At 41.9% G+C, this 16,350-nt stretch overlaps 1 protein-coding gene and 1 pseudogene across 1 annotated transcript in view; both read left to right on the forward strand.

Annotated features, from left to right (window-relative positions):
* Positions 1–892: 892 nt before the first annotated feature.
* LOC129491715 (ribosomal protein uL30-like) lies at positions 893–2,316 on the forward strand (annotated as a pseudogene).
* Positions 2,317–8,268: 5,952 nt separating this feature from the next.
* CCNI (cyclin I) overlaps positions 8,269–16,350 on the forward strand; it is a 29,431-nt gene continuing 21,349 nt past the window's right edge. The window contains exon 1 of the mRNA XM_055297252.2: positions 8,269–8,794. Within this exon, the coding sequence (XP_055153227.1) occupies positions 8,723–8,794 (72 nt within the window). The 5' untranslated portion in view covers positions 8,269–8,722. The remainder of the gene's footprint in view (positions 8,795–16,350) is intronic.

Raw genomic sequence — 16,350 nt, forward strand, 5'->3', positions numbered from 1 at the left:
GAGGCTGGAGCAACCATGCCGAGAGTTTGAGACAAGCCTGGCCAACATGGTGAAACCCTGTCTCTACTAAAAAAATATGAAAATTAGCTGGCTGTGATGGCACACGCCTGTAATCCCAGCTACTCAGGAGGCTGAGGCAGGAAAACTGAAAGTCACTTAAGCCTGGGAGGTGGAGGTTGTAGTGGGGCTGTCATCGTGCCACTGCACTCCAGCCTGGGCGACAGAGCAAGACTCTGTCTCAAAAAAAGAAAAAAAGAAAGGAAGGAAAAAAAAGAAAAAGATAGAGAAAGAAAAGAAAATCCTTGAGTCCACTTATTACCTGGAATCCCCTCACCCCCCACCCTCCCTGTTTCCAGTTGTCCCACCTTTCTGGACAGACGAATGTACATCATACATGTATTGATCCGTCTCCCTAAATTGTATAAATCCAAGCTACCACCCTAGGCACATGTTCTTAGGACCTCTTGAGACTGCGTCTTGGGCCATTGGTCACTCCTATTTGGATCAGAATAAATCTCTTCAAATGTTTTACAGACTTTGACTCTTTCCCTTGGCAAATGTTTCTACTGAAGTCTTTTGAGATACAACTTTCAAATAGGTGGTTGCTGTTTCATCTCCGTGGCTCCTCTTAATGAAGCATGAAACCAATGATCCCTTCTGGTGGGACTTTCCTAAATCACTCCCTAAATATGAGAAACCTAAAGCCAGTTTATATTGAGTATTGGCCCAAGTTTAGAAAGCAGCTTGAGGCGGCAGCAGAGCCGCGCCAGAAGTGCGGCACCGTCACTAGAGCGGAAGCTGTAGGTGCATTGTGGGAAGCACTTTATTGTCCACAGCCAAACCGCTAGTGTGATGAAACTAACTTACAAGAAAAGGGCTGGGTTTTGTAAATGACACAGGCTCTAAAAAGCTTGGAAGAGCTGCAACTTTTGGCAGGAATCAGGGTTAGCAGGACCTCAGTGGCTCACTGCTGCTAAATGCAGGCTGGCTCTCTGCGTGCTCCAGCGTCAGCTAGAACTGATGTCTCTATGGTCAAGTAAACAGAGCGAGTGTTGTCTTCCCCACGCAGTGGGGTCGTGCAAAATCAGTAGCTGCTACACTAGAAAGATGGTGGAGCAAGGGCAAAGAAAAATCCCTTTGGTTCCAGAAAATCTCCTGAAAAAGGGGAAGGCTTATCAAGGCCTCAAAGCCACCCAGGCAAAGCAGGCACTTTTGGCAAAGAAGGAGCAGAGGAAAGGAAAAGGGCTCAGGTTTAAGCGACTGGAATCATTCTAATATGATTCCTGGCGGCAGAAACATGACAAGGTGCGTCCCAGACCACTAGAAGTGAAACCTCATGCCTTGGCATTGCCAGATAAACATTCCTTGGCCTTTGTCGTGTGCATCAAAAGGATTGATGGCATGACTTTACTGGTGCAGAGAACCACTGCAAGACTTCGCCTAAAGAAAAATTTTAATGGTGTCTTTGTAAAAGCCAACCCCCAAGAACCTAAAAATGCTGCGTATAGTGGAACCTTATGTGACCTAGGGATTTCCAAATCTGAAGTCTGTCCAGGAATTTTGAATTTTGAAACATGGACAAGCCAAGGTCAAGAATAAGACCATCCCTCTGACAAAAAGCACAGTGATTGAGAAGCACCTGGGGAAGTTTGGTGTCATTTGCTTGGAAGACCTCATTCATGAAATTGCCTTCCTAGGGAAGCATTTCCAGGAGAGCTCATGGTTCTTGTGCCCTTTCCACCACTCAGTGGCCCGTCATGCTACCAAAAATAGAGTGGGCTTCCTCAAGGAGATGGGCACAGCTGGCTATCAGGGTGAATGCATCAATCAGCTCATCCGCCAGCTGAACTAGACTCAGTTGCCAAACGGCAGTAAATTTTTATCAGTGAGGTGGAAGCACGCGTTTTTGTTTTTTGGGAAATTTTTATCAAGTATCTTCAGAGAAGATTATTTCCTGCCTTATCTTCAAACACTGGAAAGGAAGGGTCAAAGACAGTAGCTGGCCGGGAACAGTGGTTCACGCCTGTAATCTCAGCACTTTGGGAGGCTGAGGTGGGAGGATCACCTGAGGTCGGGAGTTTGAGACCAGCCTGACCAATATGGAGAAACCCCGTCTCTACTAAAAATACAAAAATTAGCCGGGCATGGTGGCACATGCCTGTAAACCCAGCTACTCGGGAGGCTGAGGCAGGAGAATCGCTTGAACCCGGGAGGCAGAGGTTGTGGTGAGCAGAGATCACACCATTGCACTTCAGCCTGGGCAACAAGAGTGAAACGCTGTCTCAAAAAAAAAAAAAAAAAAAAGAAAAGAAAAGACAGTAGCTTATGTTCATGGCAAGCACCTCTCATCACAGTCCAGTTCCAAGGAAAAATTTCAGCATTTTCTACATTGGCTGCTGCCTTGTCTGAAATCAGCATATTCCATGGAAGAAGGAGTCCTGCTTTTGTTGCATCTTCTATCCTAGGGTTTAATGTTGGTAAATGAGTAACTCTAGCATTTGTACAAGGTTCCCTAAGACTCCTGCAGCAGTCGACCAAGCCCAGGGACACAATTGAATCTGGAGATTCCTGGGACCTTGTTTTGAAAAAGACTTGAAATACACACAGGAAGAAAGGCACAAAAATAAATGTTCACTTGTCTCAGAAAAAAAAAAAAAAAGCAGCTTGAGGCTTACTTGACTTATTCCCTCTGAGCACTTTCCCCACTTAATATTAAGGAGGAGGTCTTTATATTATTTGGTGAATGGGGACTTTTATTTCTCTTAATATCTTGATGCCAAGTTGGTTTAGAACATTTACTCCTCTTACATTCTATTTCTGTATAGACAAATGAAAAATATTTTAGAAGTTGTTAAAAGAATCCTAAAGTGTGGGCAGATGCTAAGTGATTATGACAGTAAATAATTTCCTTTGTTCCTGTAGGCTTTAATATCTCTCCTACAAGATAGTACCTTCATAAATTGTCTTGTGGAAACATCTAAAAATGTCATTTAGGACAAAAGAGAATAGAAGCTTCTGTCATTACACATGAAATAGCCTTGCTTTCTTTACTCCTAAAAATGTAGGCAGTATTTCTAGAAACATTTAATGATAGCGAACCACTTCCTGGCCATCAATTTGATTCCCTTCCATTTTCCTAGACTTCTGAAGAGGTCTCACTTTACACTACTTTGCATTACAGAACAGTCTTTATACTTTTTTTTTTTTTTTTTTTTTTTGAGACAGGGTGTCACTCTGTCACCAATGCTGGAGTGCAGTGGCGCTATCTCAGCTCATTGCAACCTCTGCCTCCCAGGTTCAAACGATTCTCCTGACTCAGCCTCCAGAGTAGCTGGGATTACAGGCACACACCACCATGCCCGGCTAACTTTTTGTATTTTTAGTAGAGATGGGGTTTTGCCATGTTGGCCAGGGTAGTCTCAAACTTCTGGCCTCAAGTGATCCGCCTGCCTCAGCCTCCCAAAGTGCTGGGCTTACAGGCATGAAACATCACACCCGCCCACTGTCTTTATTCTGATAGCTGTTTCTCACGTGCTTCCTTACTCTGCTCCTCTGTGATTTGAAGCAAGGTATAGTTTAATTTCAAGATTTAATATTCTTGAAATAAAACAAGCCTGAAATCCTTTTCCAGTAAAAATCTACTCTTTAGACACACAAATAACTGCATATTAGATTTTTTAAAATATTTAAGATTAAACACAAGCCAAAAATCACCATAAGGTGACTATTTTTGTCCTAAAATTTAGTGCAAGCCAGAAACTTCCACGGCAGAGGCAGTAAAGAGCAGTGATTGAAAGCATACCATGCTTTGGAGACAGTCAACCTGGGTTTGAATCCTGGCTGTGCCCCTCTAAGCTATGTGACCAATATTGGGATGTACTTTACCTCTTTATCTTTTGTAAAATAGGAACAACAAAAACACCTACTATAGAGGAGTGCTGTGGGGATAAACACAAAAGAATGCAATAAAAATGCTTAGTATAATGTTTGGTACGTAGTGAGTGATCAACATGTATTAGTTATTATTATTCTCTTTCTCCTTTTTTTTTTTCAGAGACAGGGTTTTTCTGTGTTGCCCAGGCTGGTGCAAACTCCTGGGCTTAATGATCCTCCCACCTTGGTCTCCCAAAGCGATTACAGGCATGAACTACCACACCTAGAAATGCCATGTAGAATGGTAGTCTAACTTTACTATTTAGAATTACTAAATAGAAATTATTTACCAATACACGGATAATATGTCTTCTTTATATGTCTTATTTATTTTCTCGGGGAATTTCATAAACTTTTGATTTTTTATAACTACAATTCATTGTAAAAACAATTATTAGTTATTAAAAAAAATATGGCCAGGCACAGTGGCTCACGCCTGTAATCCCAGCACTTTGGAAGGCTGAGGCAGGAGGATTATCTGAGATTAGGAGTTCGAGACCAGCCTGGCCAACATGGTGAAACTGTCTCTACTAAAAATACAAAAATTAGCCAGGCGTGGTGGTGCACGCCTTAATCCCAGCTACTCAGGAGGCTGAGGCAGAAGAATCGCTTAAACCTGGGAGATGGAGGTTGCAGTGAACTGAGATTCCACCATTGCACTCCAGCCTGGGCGACAAGAGTGAGACTCTGTCTCAAAAACAAAACAAAACAAAAAGTGAATTAAAGTATGGTCTTACAAATGAATACTGAAGAACAAGAATGTCCATATTGGTTGTGCACAGTGGCTCAAGCATGTCATCCCAGCACTTTGGGAGGCTGAAGTAGGTGGATTGCTTGAGCCCTGGCATTGAAGATCAGCCTGGGCAACATAACAAAACCCTGTCTCTACAAAAAATACTAAAGTTAGCTGGGCATGGTGGTGCACACCTGTATTCCCAGCTACTTAGAAGTCTGAGGTGGAAGGATCACTTGAGCCTACAAAGTTGAGGCTGCAGTGAGCTGAGATCACACCACTGCACTCCAACCTGGGTGACAGGGCGAGACCTTGTCTCAAAAAAAAAAAAAAAAGAAAGAAAGAAAATATCCGTATTTTTTGTTCAGACAACTGCAACTAGTTACTTACCCACCTATTAATTACTTGTAATTATATTTATAGTAATGTAGATTAAATTGTCACTGGCAATCTCATAGGCAGTAAGATAGTTTTAATAAGGATACATATATAATTAAATGGGAGCTCTTAAAGACTCCTGGTAAATTTTAATTGGTTTAATCTTCTGCCTTGCAACTGGCAATTGGTATTCAGTAAAAGCCATAAAAACATAATATTGTTGGACCTAGGAATAGCCCCAAAGAGGTTATGAATGAAGATGTTAATTGAATTATTTTTGTTTTTCATTTTTTGGGTAGCAGCTTTCTTATTATATAATTCAAACACCATAGAAGTAATACATTTAAAGTGTACAATTCAATGGTTTTTAGTACAGGTTGCGTATCCCTAATACAAAAATCTGAAATGCTCCAAAATCCAAAACTTTTTGAGTGCCAACATGACACTCAAAGGAAATGCTCATTTTGGATTTCCAGACTAGGTTGCTCAACCAGTAAGTATATAATTTAATGCAAACATTTCCAAAACTGAAAAAAAAGTCTAAAATTCAAAATACTTCTGGTCTCAAATATTTTGGATAATACTCAACCTGAATATTCAGAGTTGTGCAACCATCAACACAATCAATCTCAGAACATTTTTCTCAACTCAAAAAGAAACCTTAAAAATTTAGTTGGGCATAGAGGCATGCACCTGTGGTTCCAGCTACACAGGAGGCTGAGGCAGGAGGATTGCTCGATCCTGGAGGTCAAGGCTACAGTGAGCCATGTTCCCGCCATTGCACTCCAGCCTGCAGCCTGGGTGACAGAGCAAGACCTTCTTTCCAAAAAAAAAAAAAAAGAAAAGAAAAAAAAGAAACTCCCATATCATTTAACTATCATCCCCTAATCCCATGCTTGTCCCTAGCCCTAAGCAACCACTTCCTTACTTTCTGTCTCTATATATTTGCCTATTCTGGACATTCATATAAGTGGAATCATATAATATGTGGTCTTTTGTGATTGGCTTCTTTCATTTAGCATACTGCTTTCAAAGGTTATGCATGTTATAGCACGTATTAGTATTTTCTTTTTATGGCCCAGTAAGATTCCATTGTATAGGTAGGGTGTGATGGCTCATACTTGTAATCCCATCACTTTCAGGCTGAGGAGGGAGAATTGCTAGAGGCCAGGAGTTTGAGACCAGCCTGGACAACATAGGAAGTCTCATGGCACTCCAACCTGCGCCACGGAGCCAGACCCCATCTCTTACAAATAAAAATTCGATTGTATATAGATGTATCACATTTGATTTATACATGCGCCAGCTGATGAACATTTAGGTTGTTTCATCTTTGGCTATTATAAATAATGCTAACATTTGTAAAAAAAGTTTTTGCATGGACAAATATTTTCATTTCTCTTGGGCATATATTTAGGAGTGGAATTTGCATTATTCTTATTGGAGTGAGAATCAGAAGCAACAATGAAATTACGTCACACTCTCAATAGTATTATGCATAAATGCTACACTCTCAAGAGTAACATGCAGAAAAATGGTGGCTTTGTTGAATGAAGACCATATAATAATAGGCTACATGAAGTGAAATGAAGAAAAAAAAAAGGATACAACCCACTTGAAATCCTCCTAGGGCTTCCCATGGGACTTCCCATTCCTTCTTCTGTTCTACGGCATCTGTCCTCTGCTTCCACATCCTGCCTCAGTTGTCTGAGAGCCAGCCACACTAGCTTTCAGAGATTTTTAGAACGTCTCAGCTTCAGAGCCTTTTCACATAACTTCCTCTGCTTGTATCATTCTTTGCCCAGTGGTTTCAAGTCTCATCTTAAATGTCACTTCTTCAGAAAAACCTTCTCTGATATCCCAAACCAGGCGAAAGGCAAATGTTTCCATAGCAGCCGGCGATTTTCCATCTTAATGGTTTTGATACCAGAATTGTTTACTTGGTCAAATATTGAGAGCCTTTTATACGCAGGGGTAGAGGATGAAACAAAACACGCAAGATCCCTGCCGTTTGCGACCTTATATTCTAGGGAGGGGATAGATGCACAAGTAAACAAGTAAATGTACTTGGTAATTTTACATAGTGATAATTAGCTCAACGGTTTATCCTGTTTGGACTGTTAACTCCATGAAGGCAGGAGCTATGTCTGTCTTGGCTACTTCCAGTTTGCTAAGAGTCTGGCCACTAAATAAGCTCAATACATGTTTTTTCACTGACAGTTAAAATAACTATATAAAAGACAGAAATGGAAAAAACAAACGAGACTTCTATAAATGGTTGAGATCAAGCTCTTCCTCTTTCAAAACTCTGTAATACTACATATTTTAAAATAATTAAAACAATTTAAATAGCAAAAAGTTACCGTTTGTACTAACAGAACCCCAAATAAAACCCATTTATGTCACCACACATTCGTTAAGCACCTGGTAATAAAACCTATTCAGAAATACTCAGACGTGTTGGTTAAGTGGATAAAATCCCCTTGGCGCATTGCCAAGCAGGTTCCTCGCCGTCAGCAGCACAATTTATAGTGTTTCACTGAGGCCTTAAGCACCCATGATTTGATTCTCCGTAATTTTCCAATTTCTAAAACCCTTTAGAATCTCCCTCCACCCATACGATGTGGCAGCGAGAAAAACCGCAATTCTATTTACATGTCAACGGTAAGAAGAGAACACATAATATTTTGCCAGGTCAACAAATCTGCAAGATCTCCACCCAAGAGATCAGTAGCCCCTTCCCAGTGAATCCTTCTAAGAGCTTGGAGACGAGTAGGGCTAGATAAAACCAAGCTGCCCTAAAGCTGGACCACAGGAGCGGACCGTGAGATCCCCTCCCCCAAGCGCAGGGCTCCGCCGCTTCTTTCTTCCCCAGGCGCATGCGCAGCGCACTCTCCCGCCACCGCACGCCCCCTCAGTGGGGCCGGGAGACGCTGACGTCACCGTGCGGTCTGCAAGCAACCCTTCCGCTCCTTCAAGGAAAATGAGTCCACGGACCTTAGGCTTTTCTTAGCCCCCCAGAAAATGTCCTTCCACCTTCCATCCTAGTGCCAACGACTTCCCCAGCCCGTCTCCTTTCGGCCGCACTTCTCTGTACTTTCGTTGGACCGGGAAGGCGGCGGGGAGGAAGAGGAAGGGTGAAAGACCAATTCCGCGTAGTTTACAAGGAGTGAGCGAGTCTAGGAATCGGTCCGCGAGGGCGGAGCCGAGGAAGCCGGAACTTCTTCCTCCCTTCCCCTCCCTCCCAGCCTTCCCCGCGAGCGGACGCGGCAGCGCCTCTGTCTCGCTTTTTCTTATTTTTCCCCCCTTTCCCCTTTCTTTTTTTTTTTTTCTTTTCCTTTTCCCCCTCCCCCCCTTTCACCATTTCCCCTCGGAGGCGCTTTCCCCGGGCAGGGGCAGAGCCGGTCTCACCCCCCGCCTCTCCCCGGCCCCCGCCGCCCTATGGCGAGAGGGAGCCCCCTCCCCACCCGGGCTCGAGCGGCGGCGGCCTCAGGCCGGGGGTCATCATGGAACTAATTCGCTGACCGACCCAGCGGCTGCAGCCGTGCGTCCCGCTCGAACGCCAGCGCCCGCGCCCCCCGACCCGCTTCCCCCTCTTCTCCCTCCACAGTTGGCCCCGTCGTCCCGCGCGCACCGCCTCCGCGCGCCTAGGAGAATGAGGTGGTAACGGGCCCCCGGATGACCCCGCGTCACCACTGTGAGGCCTACAGCTCTGCCGGGGAGGAGGAGGAGGAGGAAGAGGAGGAGAAGGTGAGGGGCGGGGGCGGGGGGCTCGTCGCGTCTCCGCGGCCGGCGTCGGCGCTGGGGCCCCACTGCTCCCCCCGCGCCGCCCCAGTGGCAGCGCCCGTCGCCGTGTGCTGCTCGCCGCAGAACCACCCTCCCCGCATCCCCCAGCCCGGGGAACCTCGGGGCCCCCCTCTTCGTCCTCTCCGGCCCAAACCGACCCGGCACCTGCCCACTTGAAAACGGCACTACTGTGTGCCTTTTCGGGCCAATTTTTCTGTCAGCGAGTAACTTTTTTTGTGGCAGCGGCAAATGAGCTACTCTGTAGTGCGTGTTGGAGGCTCTACGAGCCTGTGTTAATACACAAAGAAGGGGACACACCCCCACCCTCAGGTTGAACGATTCTGCGGGGACACCAGGAGGATTACTAACTTTGCACAGCAGACTGAATGCCAGATGAATGGGGTGAACCTCCGGTGCTGTGAAATTCGGGGAAGGGCAACGTTACCCAGGGCTTGGGGCGGGTGGGTGGGGGGAATACGGGGGAGGTGAGATTTGAGTTGCGCCCTAAAGGCTTGATTAAATAACTGGAATTTGAAAGGAGGACAAAGGGGCCTCCGCTGGAGCTAGGGGGCTCCGTTACAGATCCTTTTGGCAGAAGCTGACAGTTGGGTACCAAAACAGTGGAAGGTGTTTCGGGAGGTAGGATGGATTCAGACTCTGAAGGGGTTTGAACTAAAATGTTTATGTTTTATTCTGTCAGTGGGGAGCCACTCGACTTAGAGCAGCAGAGCATTACAGTAATGACGTTAAATAACACTTGATGAGGCTTATTACCTGCCAGGCATTCTCCTAAGTGGCTTGCAATTCACTTAATCCCTCGAAGGCTGGTAGTAGGAGCCTCATCTTACAGATGAGTTAAACTGAGACTCCACAAGATTAAGTAACTTTCTCCTTAGGCAACACGGCTAAAACCCAGTAGCCAGAATTAAGTCTGACTCTACGCTGTGTGGTCTCTGTCCTGAAAATGAGTTTGTTAAAATAACTTATCTGCTGCTAGCTTTTCCAGGTCATTTGTGGCAGATGAAATAGAAAGGATTGGACAAATAGATTAAATAATGGACGGAATAGATTTAGATTGGCTAATCTGGGACCAGAGAATCTCCGAGAGATTGAGTCCCTGGACTAGAAATTTCTTGATACCGATGAAGGGCAGACTAATACAGTCAGCATGTGTTAGGGAAGTTCAGTAATGATCTGCAGTTATAGGTAGTTTATGTGGTAATGTGACATCCTAGTAGGTTAGAATGGAGCTTAGCATGTGTCTTGGTCAAGATTGGAAGCTGAGTGTGTCCGTGTTTTACTTTGATTGTGTGATACATTAAAAATGAATATTCATCTTCCTGTGTATGTGTCTTCGTCTTTAAAATGGACATTATGGCTGAAATGGTGTAGTAAGAAAAATAAAAAACTAGAAAAAGGGCTTCCCACAATTTCATCAAATTGTGGGAACATTACATGAGTTAATATGGCATAGCGCTTTGAACAATAGGTAGTCAAATAGTAAGCACTCAGTGCTTTTCCTTATTAATCTGTTTACAAGTGAAGCTATTTATTAGGCATATGCTCAACTCTGGAGATTAACATCAAAGAATTCATTATTAGGAAAGGCAAGTTTACCAATAATCATCACAAAGCAACTAAATGTAAAAGTAGAATTATGTCCAAGTACAGATGTTGGAAGGCAGGGCACAACTGCACAAATCCAGAGTGTCTTACAGACTGATGGCTACTTGAGGAAGGGAAGTATGAGCTAGAGGTATGAAACAGCAGTGCTTGTACAGCCATGGAGATTGGGAAAGAGCTTACACTTGGAATTGCAAATACCTTTAATTCATTGTTTCTAGTGCATAAAGTCAAGGAGGGAATAGTAGAACCTCAGTTTCTTGTATGGCCACATTAATCCCTCCTTTCAGAAGAGGAACTAAGATTCAGAAATCAGCACTAGTACAGGATTATTAATGGAGTTGGTATGATGATGATAGCAAATACAATAATACATATTAGTGAAGTTGTTTATATTGTATACCCAGCACTGTGCAGCACTTTTCCTCAGAGGAGCAGGGGGCCCTGTATGTATATCTGTAATAGTTATGCTGTACAATAAGTCTTTTATAAACTATTATCTCAGACGTTAAGCTATTTGATAACCATGGAGAAAGAAGCAGCAGCAATTGAGAGAATGGGAGGAGAAATGTGAAACTGGCATAAAGTTTGATGCGTGTGGAATATGCCAACTAACATACAGTCTTTTGTTATTTCCTGCTTTTCTGAAAAAGCATGCAAAGTTGGATGTAACCAACAATAGGCATACAGTAACAAAACATAACTATATAGTTCTGTTAAAACAGTAAAATTGTATTTTAAATGTTTGCATTTTATTTCTTAGCAGAATTTATTAATCCAACTCAAAATGTGTTTTACCCATTAGAAAATAGGCTTGTGCACTGTCAGTAGAAGAAAAGCCAAGCCCATGCTTTCTGTATCATAGTATGTCTTATTAGTCTTGTCTTTTCTTCTCTCTTTATGTAGAACATACATTATGACTCTAGACTGCTAAATATTTCACAAGAATAGCAATATTCTCTTACAGAATCACAGCAAAATTTTCAATTTTGGTAAATTTAGCATTGGATACATTGACTTGTGTAATCTACCTTCCCAATTATCTCATTTGACCCAATGATGACCTTTACACCATTTGTCTCCTTCCAGTACAGCATCTAGTTGAGGGTCAGGTATTGCAGTTTCTTTTTTTTCTTTTTTTTTTTTTTTGAGACAGTCTCCCTCTGTCGTCCAGGTTGGAATTCAGTGGCATGATCTCGGCTCAATGCAACCTCCACATCCTGGGTTCAAGCGATTCTTCTGCCTCAGCCTGCCGAGTGGCTGGGGCCACAGGCGTGCACCGCTGCGCCCGGCTCATTTTTGTGTTTTTAGTAGAGATGGGTCTTACCATGTTGGCCAGGCTGGACTTGAACTCTTGGCCTCCCAAAGTGCTGGGATTACAGGCATGAGCCACCCCGTGTGGCCCATTTTTCTATGGCCTCATTTAATCTGCAACATCCCCAAAAGTATCCCCCATTGTTTTTGTCTTGCAATTATTTGTATCCCATGTTAATTTTTTTTTTTTTTTTTTTTTTTTAAGAGATTGGGTCTCACTTTGTTACCCAGGCTGGAGTGACGTGGTGTAATCATAGCTGACTGCAGCCTCAAGCTCCTGGGCTTACGTAATCCTCCCACCTGAGCCTCCTGAGTAGCTGAGACTACACGCAGGTGTGTGACATCATGCCTGGCTAATTTAAATTTTTTTTTTTTTTTTTTTTTTTTTTTTGGTGGAGACAGGGATCTCGCTCTGGATCTCAAACTCCTGGCCTCAAGTGCCCCTCTCCTGCCTCACAAAGTTCTGGGATCACAAGCAGGCGCCACCATGCCCTGCCTTCTGTCCTGTTTTTAAAAGTTTAAGGAAATTTTGCCACTTTTTAGTTTTTCTTTGTTAACTTTCTCTAGAGTGAGCAAAGAGTGATTTTTTTTTTTTCGGTTGTATTGCATTGATTTCTGAATATTAAAACAAGCTTGCATTCCTGGAACAAATCCCACTTGGTTATGGTATATAATCCTTTTTTTATATTGCTGGATTCAGTTTGCTAGTGTTTTGTTGAGAAATTTTGCATTTATATTCAGAATAAATACTAATTTGTAGTTTTCTAGTGATGTGTGTCTGGTTTTGGTAGCAGGGTAATAACGGGCTTCAAAGAATAAGTTGGGAAGAATTTGTAAAGATTGCTATTCGTTTTTCTGAAAATGGTTGGTAGAATTAACCAGTGAAGCCATCTGGGCATGGATTTTTCTTTGGCAGTGCTTTAAAAAATTAACTGTTTAGATCTTTGGTTTTACAAATACTCAGCTTTTTTCTTTCTTTCTTGTTTTTTTGGAATCATCTCACCAGTGCAGCTTTTTACTTTCTAAGTTTTGATATTTTGTATTTCTGGGAACTGGACCATTTCATCTAAATTTTCCAATTTAGTTGCACACAATTGTTCATAAATTCCTTCATAATTCTTTTTATTTCTGTAAGGTAGGTAGTGTCTTCTTTTTAGTCTTGATTTTAGTAATTTGTCCTCTGTATTTTCGTGGTCAGTCTAGCTGGCTAAAGGTTTGTCCATTTTGATCTTTTCAAAGAATCAGCTTCTGGTTTCATTGACTTTTCACTCCTGTTTTTGTATTCTCTACTTCATTAATTTCCATTCTAATATTTAGTATTTCCTTGCTTCTGTCTTGCTTTAGGAACAGTTTACTCTTCTTTTTCCATTATCTTAAGGTGGAAGATCAGGCTATTTGAGATATCCTTTTTTAGGACAGGCATTTTCAGGTATTAATTTATTTCTGAGCACTGCTTTAATTGTATCTGGTAAGTTTTGGTATGTTATATCTTCATTTTCACTCATCTCAAAGTATTGTCTAATTTCTTGTGTGACTCTTCTTTGACCAGATACTTTTGTTTTAAAAAAAGTTGTTACAATATAAATATTTGAAAGTCATACTGAGGGCTTTAGTTGTAGGCGATTGGAGAACAGGAATCCATTGAACCTGATTTACTTCTTTTTACATGATTCTACTTTATGTGTCTCTCTCTGTACCCATCTAAACCCCCTAAAAATAATCTTGAAACCTAGTGAAGGAACTTGAGTCACTAGTGACAGTCAGTTGTTGGGATAGCTTGTGAAGGCTGGTGGATCCATTTTGTTGTAGCTAATGGCGTGAAAGAATTATTAAAGTTTTAAGGTTTTTAATAGGAGTTTGGAAGAAACCTTAGAACCTATGAAGTCTAATCTTGACTCAAATAGCTGTTTCTTCTAAATATCTCTTGACAGATAGTCATCTAGTTTACATTCCATTTCTTTTATATAGAGAAAGATTTTCACTGTGTTGCCCAGGCTGGTCTTGAACTACTGGGCTCCAGTGATCCTCCTGCCTTGGCCTCCCAAAGTGTTGGAATTACAGGAATGAACCAGAGCACCTGGCCTACATTCCATTTCTAATGTTAATACTTAATGTCTGCATTAGAAGAAATTATAGTCAGCTTGCTTACCAAATTGTGGAAGATCTGAGAAAGGCACCAAGGCAACAAAATTGGAATCTCAGAACATCTCAGCAGTATGCAACAGGGATAGAATATAACAAGATGACCTTTTTTCTTTTTTCTTGTTTTTTCCTTTTTATAAAGAATATTTTTAAGGTTGTGAACAAGGATGTGTCAAAAAAAAAAAAAAAAAGGAGAGTACCCAAACCCCACACAGAATGGGTTGGAGCAGGTAGGGGTAGAACTGGCTTAACAAGGAACCTGAGAAAGTCTCTTAAGAGTTTTTGTTGACCGTAAATTATATCTGAATTGATACTGAGGTGTGGTCTTCAAAAAAAAAAAAAAGCTAATGAGGGCCACGAGTGGTGGCTCATGCCTGTAATCTCAGCACTTTGGGAGGCCAAGGCAGGCAGATCACTTGAGGTCAGGAGTTCAAGACCAGCCTGGCCAACATGGTGAAACCGACCTCTACTAAAAATACAAAAATTAGCCATGTGTGGTGGTACGTGCCTGTAATCCCAGCTACTCAGGAGGCTAAGGGAGGAAAATCACTTGAACCCGGGAGGTGGAGGTTGCAGTGAGCCGAGATTGTTCTACTGCACTCCAGCCTGGGCAACAGAGCGAGACTCTTGTCTCAAAAAAAAAAAAAGCCATTGATTTTAGACTGTATTTATGGTAAAACTAAAGCTAATTTAGAAGAGGCAAAATATCGTGAGGAGCTATCGAAGTTTTCAGCTATGAAAAAGATGAATTGGTGAGCATGATAGCACCCTTCAAAGATTGGAAAGATTGGTGTGAAAGAGATTAGATTTTCGTAGGTTAAAGTTCTGAACAAGGATGTATCAAAAAAGGTACCAAAACCCCACACACAGTGGGTTGGTACAGGTGGGGGTAGAGTTTTTTTTTTTTGGTTGTATGTTTTTGTTTGGGGCCCCAGTGGTTGAAACTGGAACAGTTGGTTGGGTCTCTGTTCCGTCGAAGTACTGTGCTGTGGACACAGTGAGTAGTGAAAAAAAAATGAGAACACTTGGACACAGGAAGGGGAACATCACACACTGGGGCCTGTTGTGGGGTGGGGGGAGGGGGGAGGGATACCATTAGGAGATATACCTAATGTAAATGACGAGTTAATGGGTGCAGCACACCAATGTGGCACATGTATACACATGTAACAAACCTGCACGTTGTGCACATGTACCCTAGAACTTAAAGTATAATGAAAAAAAAAAATATATATATATATAATGATATTGGCAGATGTGACTGCATAGGGATTTCTTTATTTAGAGACAGGGTCTCATTCTGTTGCTGGGGCTGGAGTGCAGTGGCATGATTTTGGATCACTGCAACCTCAGCCTCCCAAGTGGCTTGGACCACAGGCACACGCCACCACGCCTGCCTAATTTTTGTATGTTTTATAGAGATGGAGTTTCACCACATTGCCCAGGCTGGCGTCGAACTCCTTGACTCAAGCAATCTGTCCTCCTCAGCCTTTCAAAGTGCAAGGATTATAGGCCTGAGCCACTGCTCCTGGCCAGGAATTTATAACGTAGTTGGGAAGTTAACAGAAAGCTGCTTTATGACACGATTAAAGAATCAAGAGTTTTTAGAAGAAATTACCTTTGAGATAGGTCTTTTTGGATTAGTATTAGTTCTTTTTCCTATTTACCTTTTGTCATCTTAGTATGAAGATATTTTATGCTAATTATAGAAGATTTGCAAAAACTCAGGCGTTTAAAGACACAAAAATTAACAAAATCATAATTGAGTTAACCAGAATTAGTCTCTAGTAAATTGAGAAGCAAGTAGGTAGCATATGTGGAATGGTACATAGGAAAGAGGATAGTAGCTGGAGTTGGGATAGAATGTGGAAATTAAAGAAGTGGTTTGCTATTTTTTGCTTTTCCAAATTTTTTATTTTTAAAAAAATTGGAACTTTTTACATGTTAATTCTGGATATTTAAAAAAATTCTCAGAGCCCATGAATCTGAAGTATGTAATACAGGTACATAGTTTACAGGTACATAGTTGAGAAAGTAAAATTGTTAGTGAAATTTATAAAGAAAAACAGCATTCACCTACGCTAGGCCTTTCTCACCCTTTTCTTACTCTGCAGAGGTTAACTACTCCCAACTCTTTCCTCCTTGTCCCGTTATTTAGCATCACATTTTCAAATAACTTGCTCTACTGCTGTTTTTTGACATTTCAGTTTGAGATATTTATGGATTTCCTACTATGAAATGTAAAGATGTGGCTTTTATTTTACTCTCTCCCAATATCCATAGTTATGTCTCCACATCCTCCCAATGTAGTTTTATCATATTGCGATCCCTATCCAGTATTTTCATTATTATTGCTGTATGAATATTGTGATATATTATTTACTTTCTTAAGCTCTTCTTTCTGAAGTTAATTACCTTTTTAGTTCTTACCTTTCAACAGA

The sequence above is a fragment of the Symphalangus syndactylus genome, chromosome 10 (assembly GCF_028878055.3).
Source record: "Symphalangus syndactylus isolate Jambi chromosome 10, NHGRI_mSymSyn1-v2.1_pri, whole genome shotgun sequence".
Classification (NCBI taxonomy): Eukaryota; Metazoa; Chordata; class Mammalia; order Primates; family Hylobatidae; genus Symphalangus; species Symphalangus syndactylus.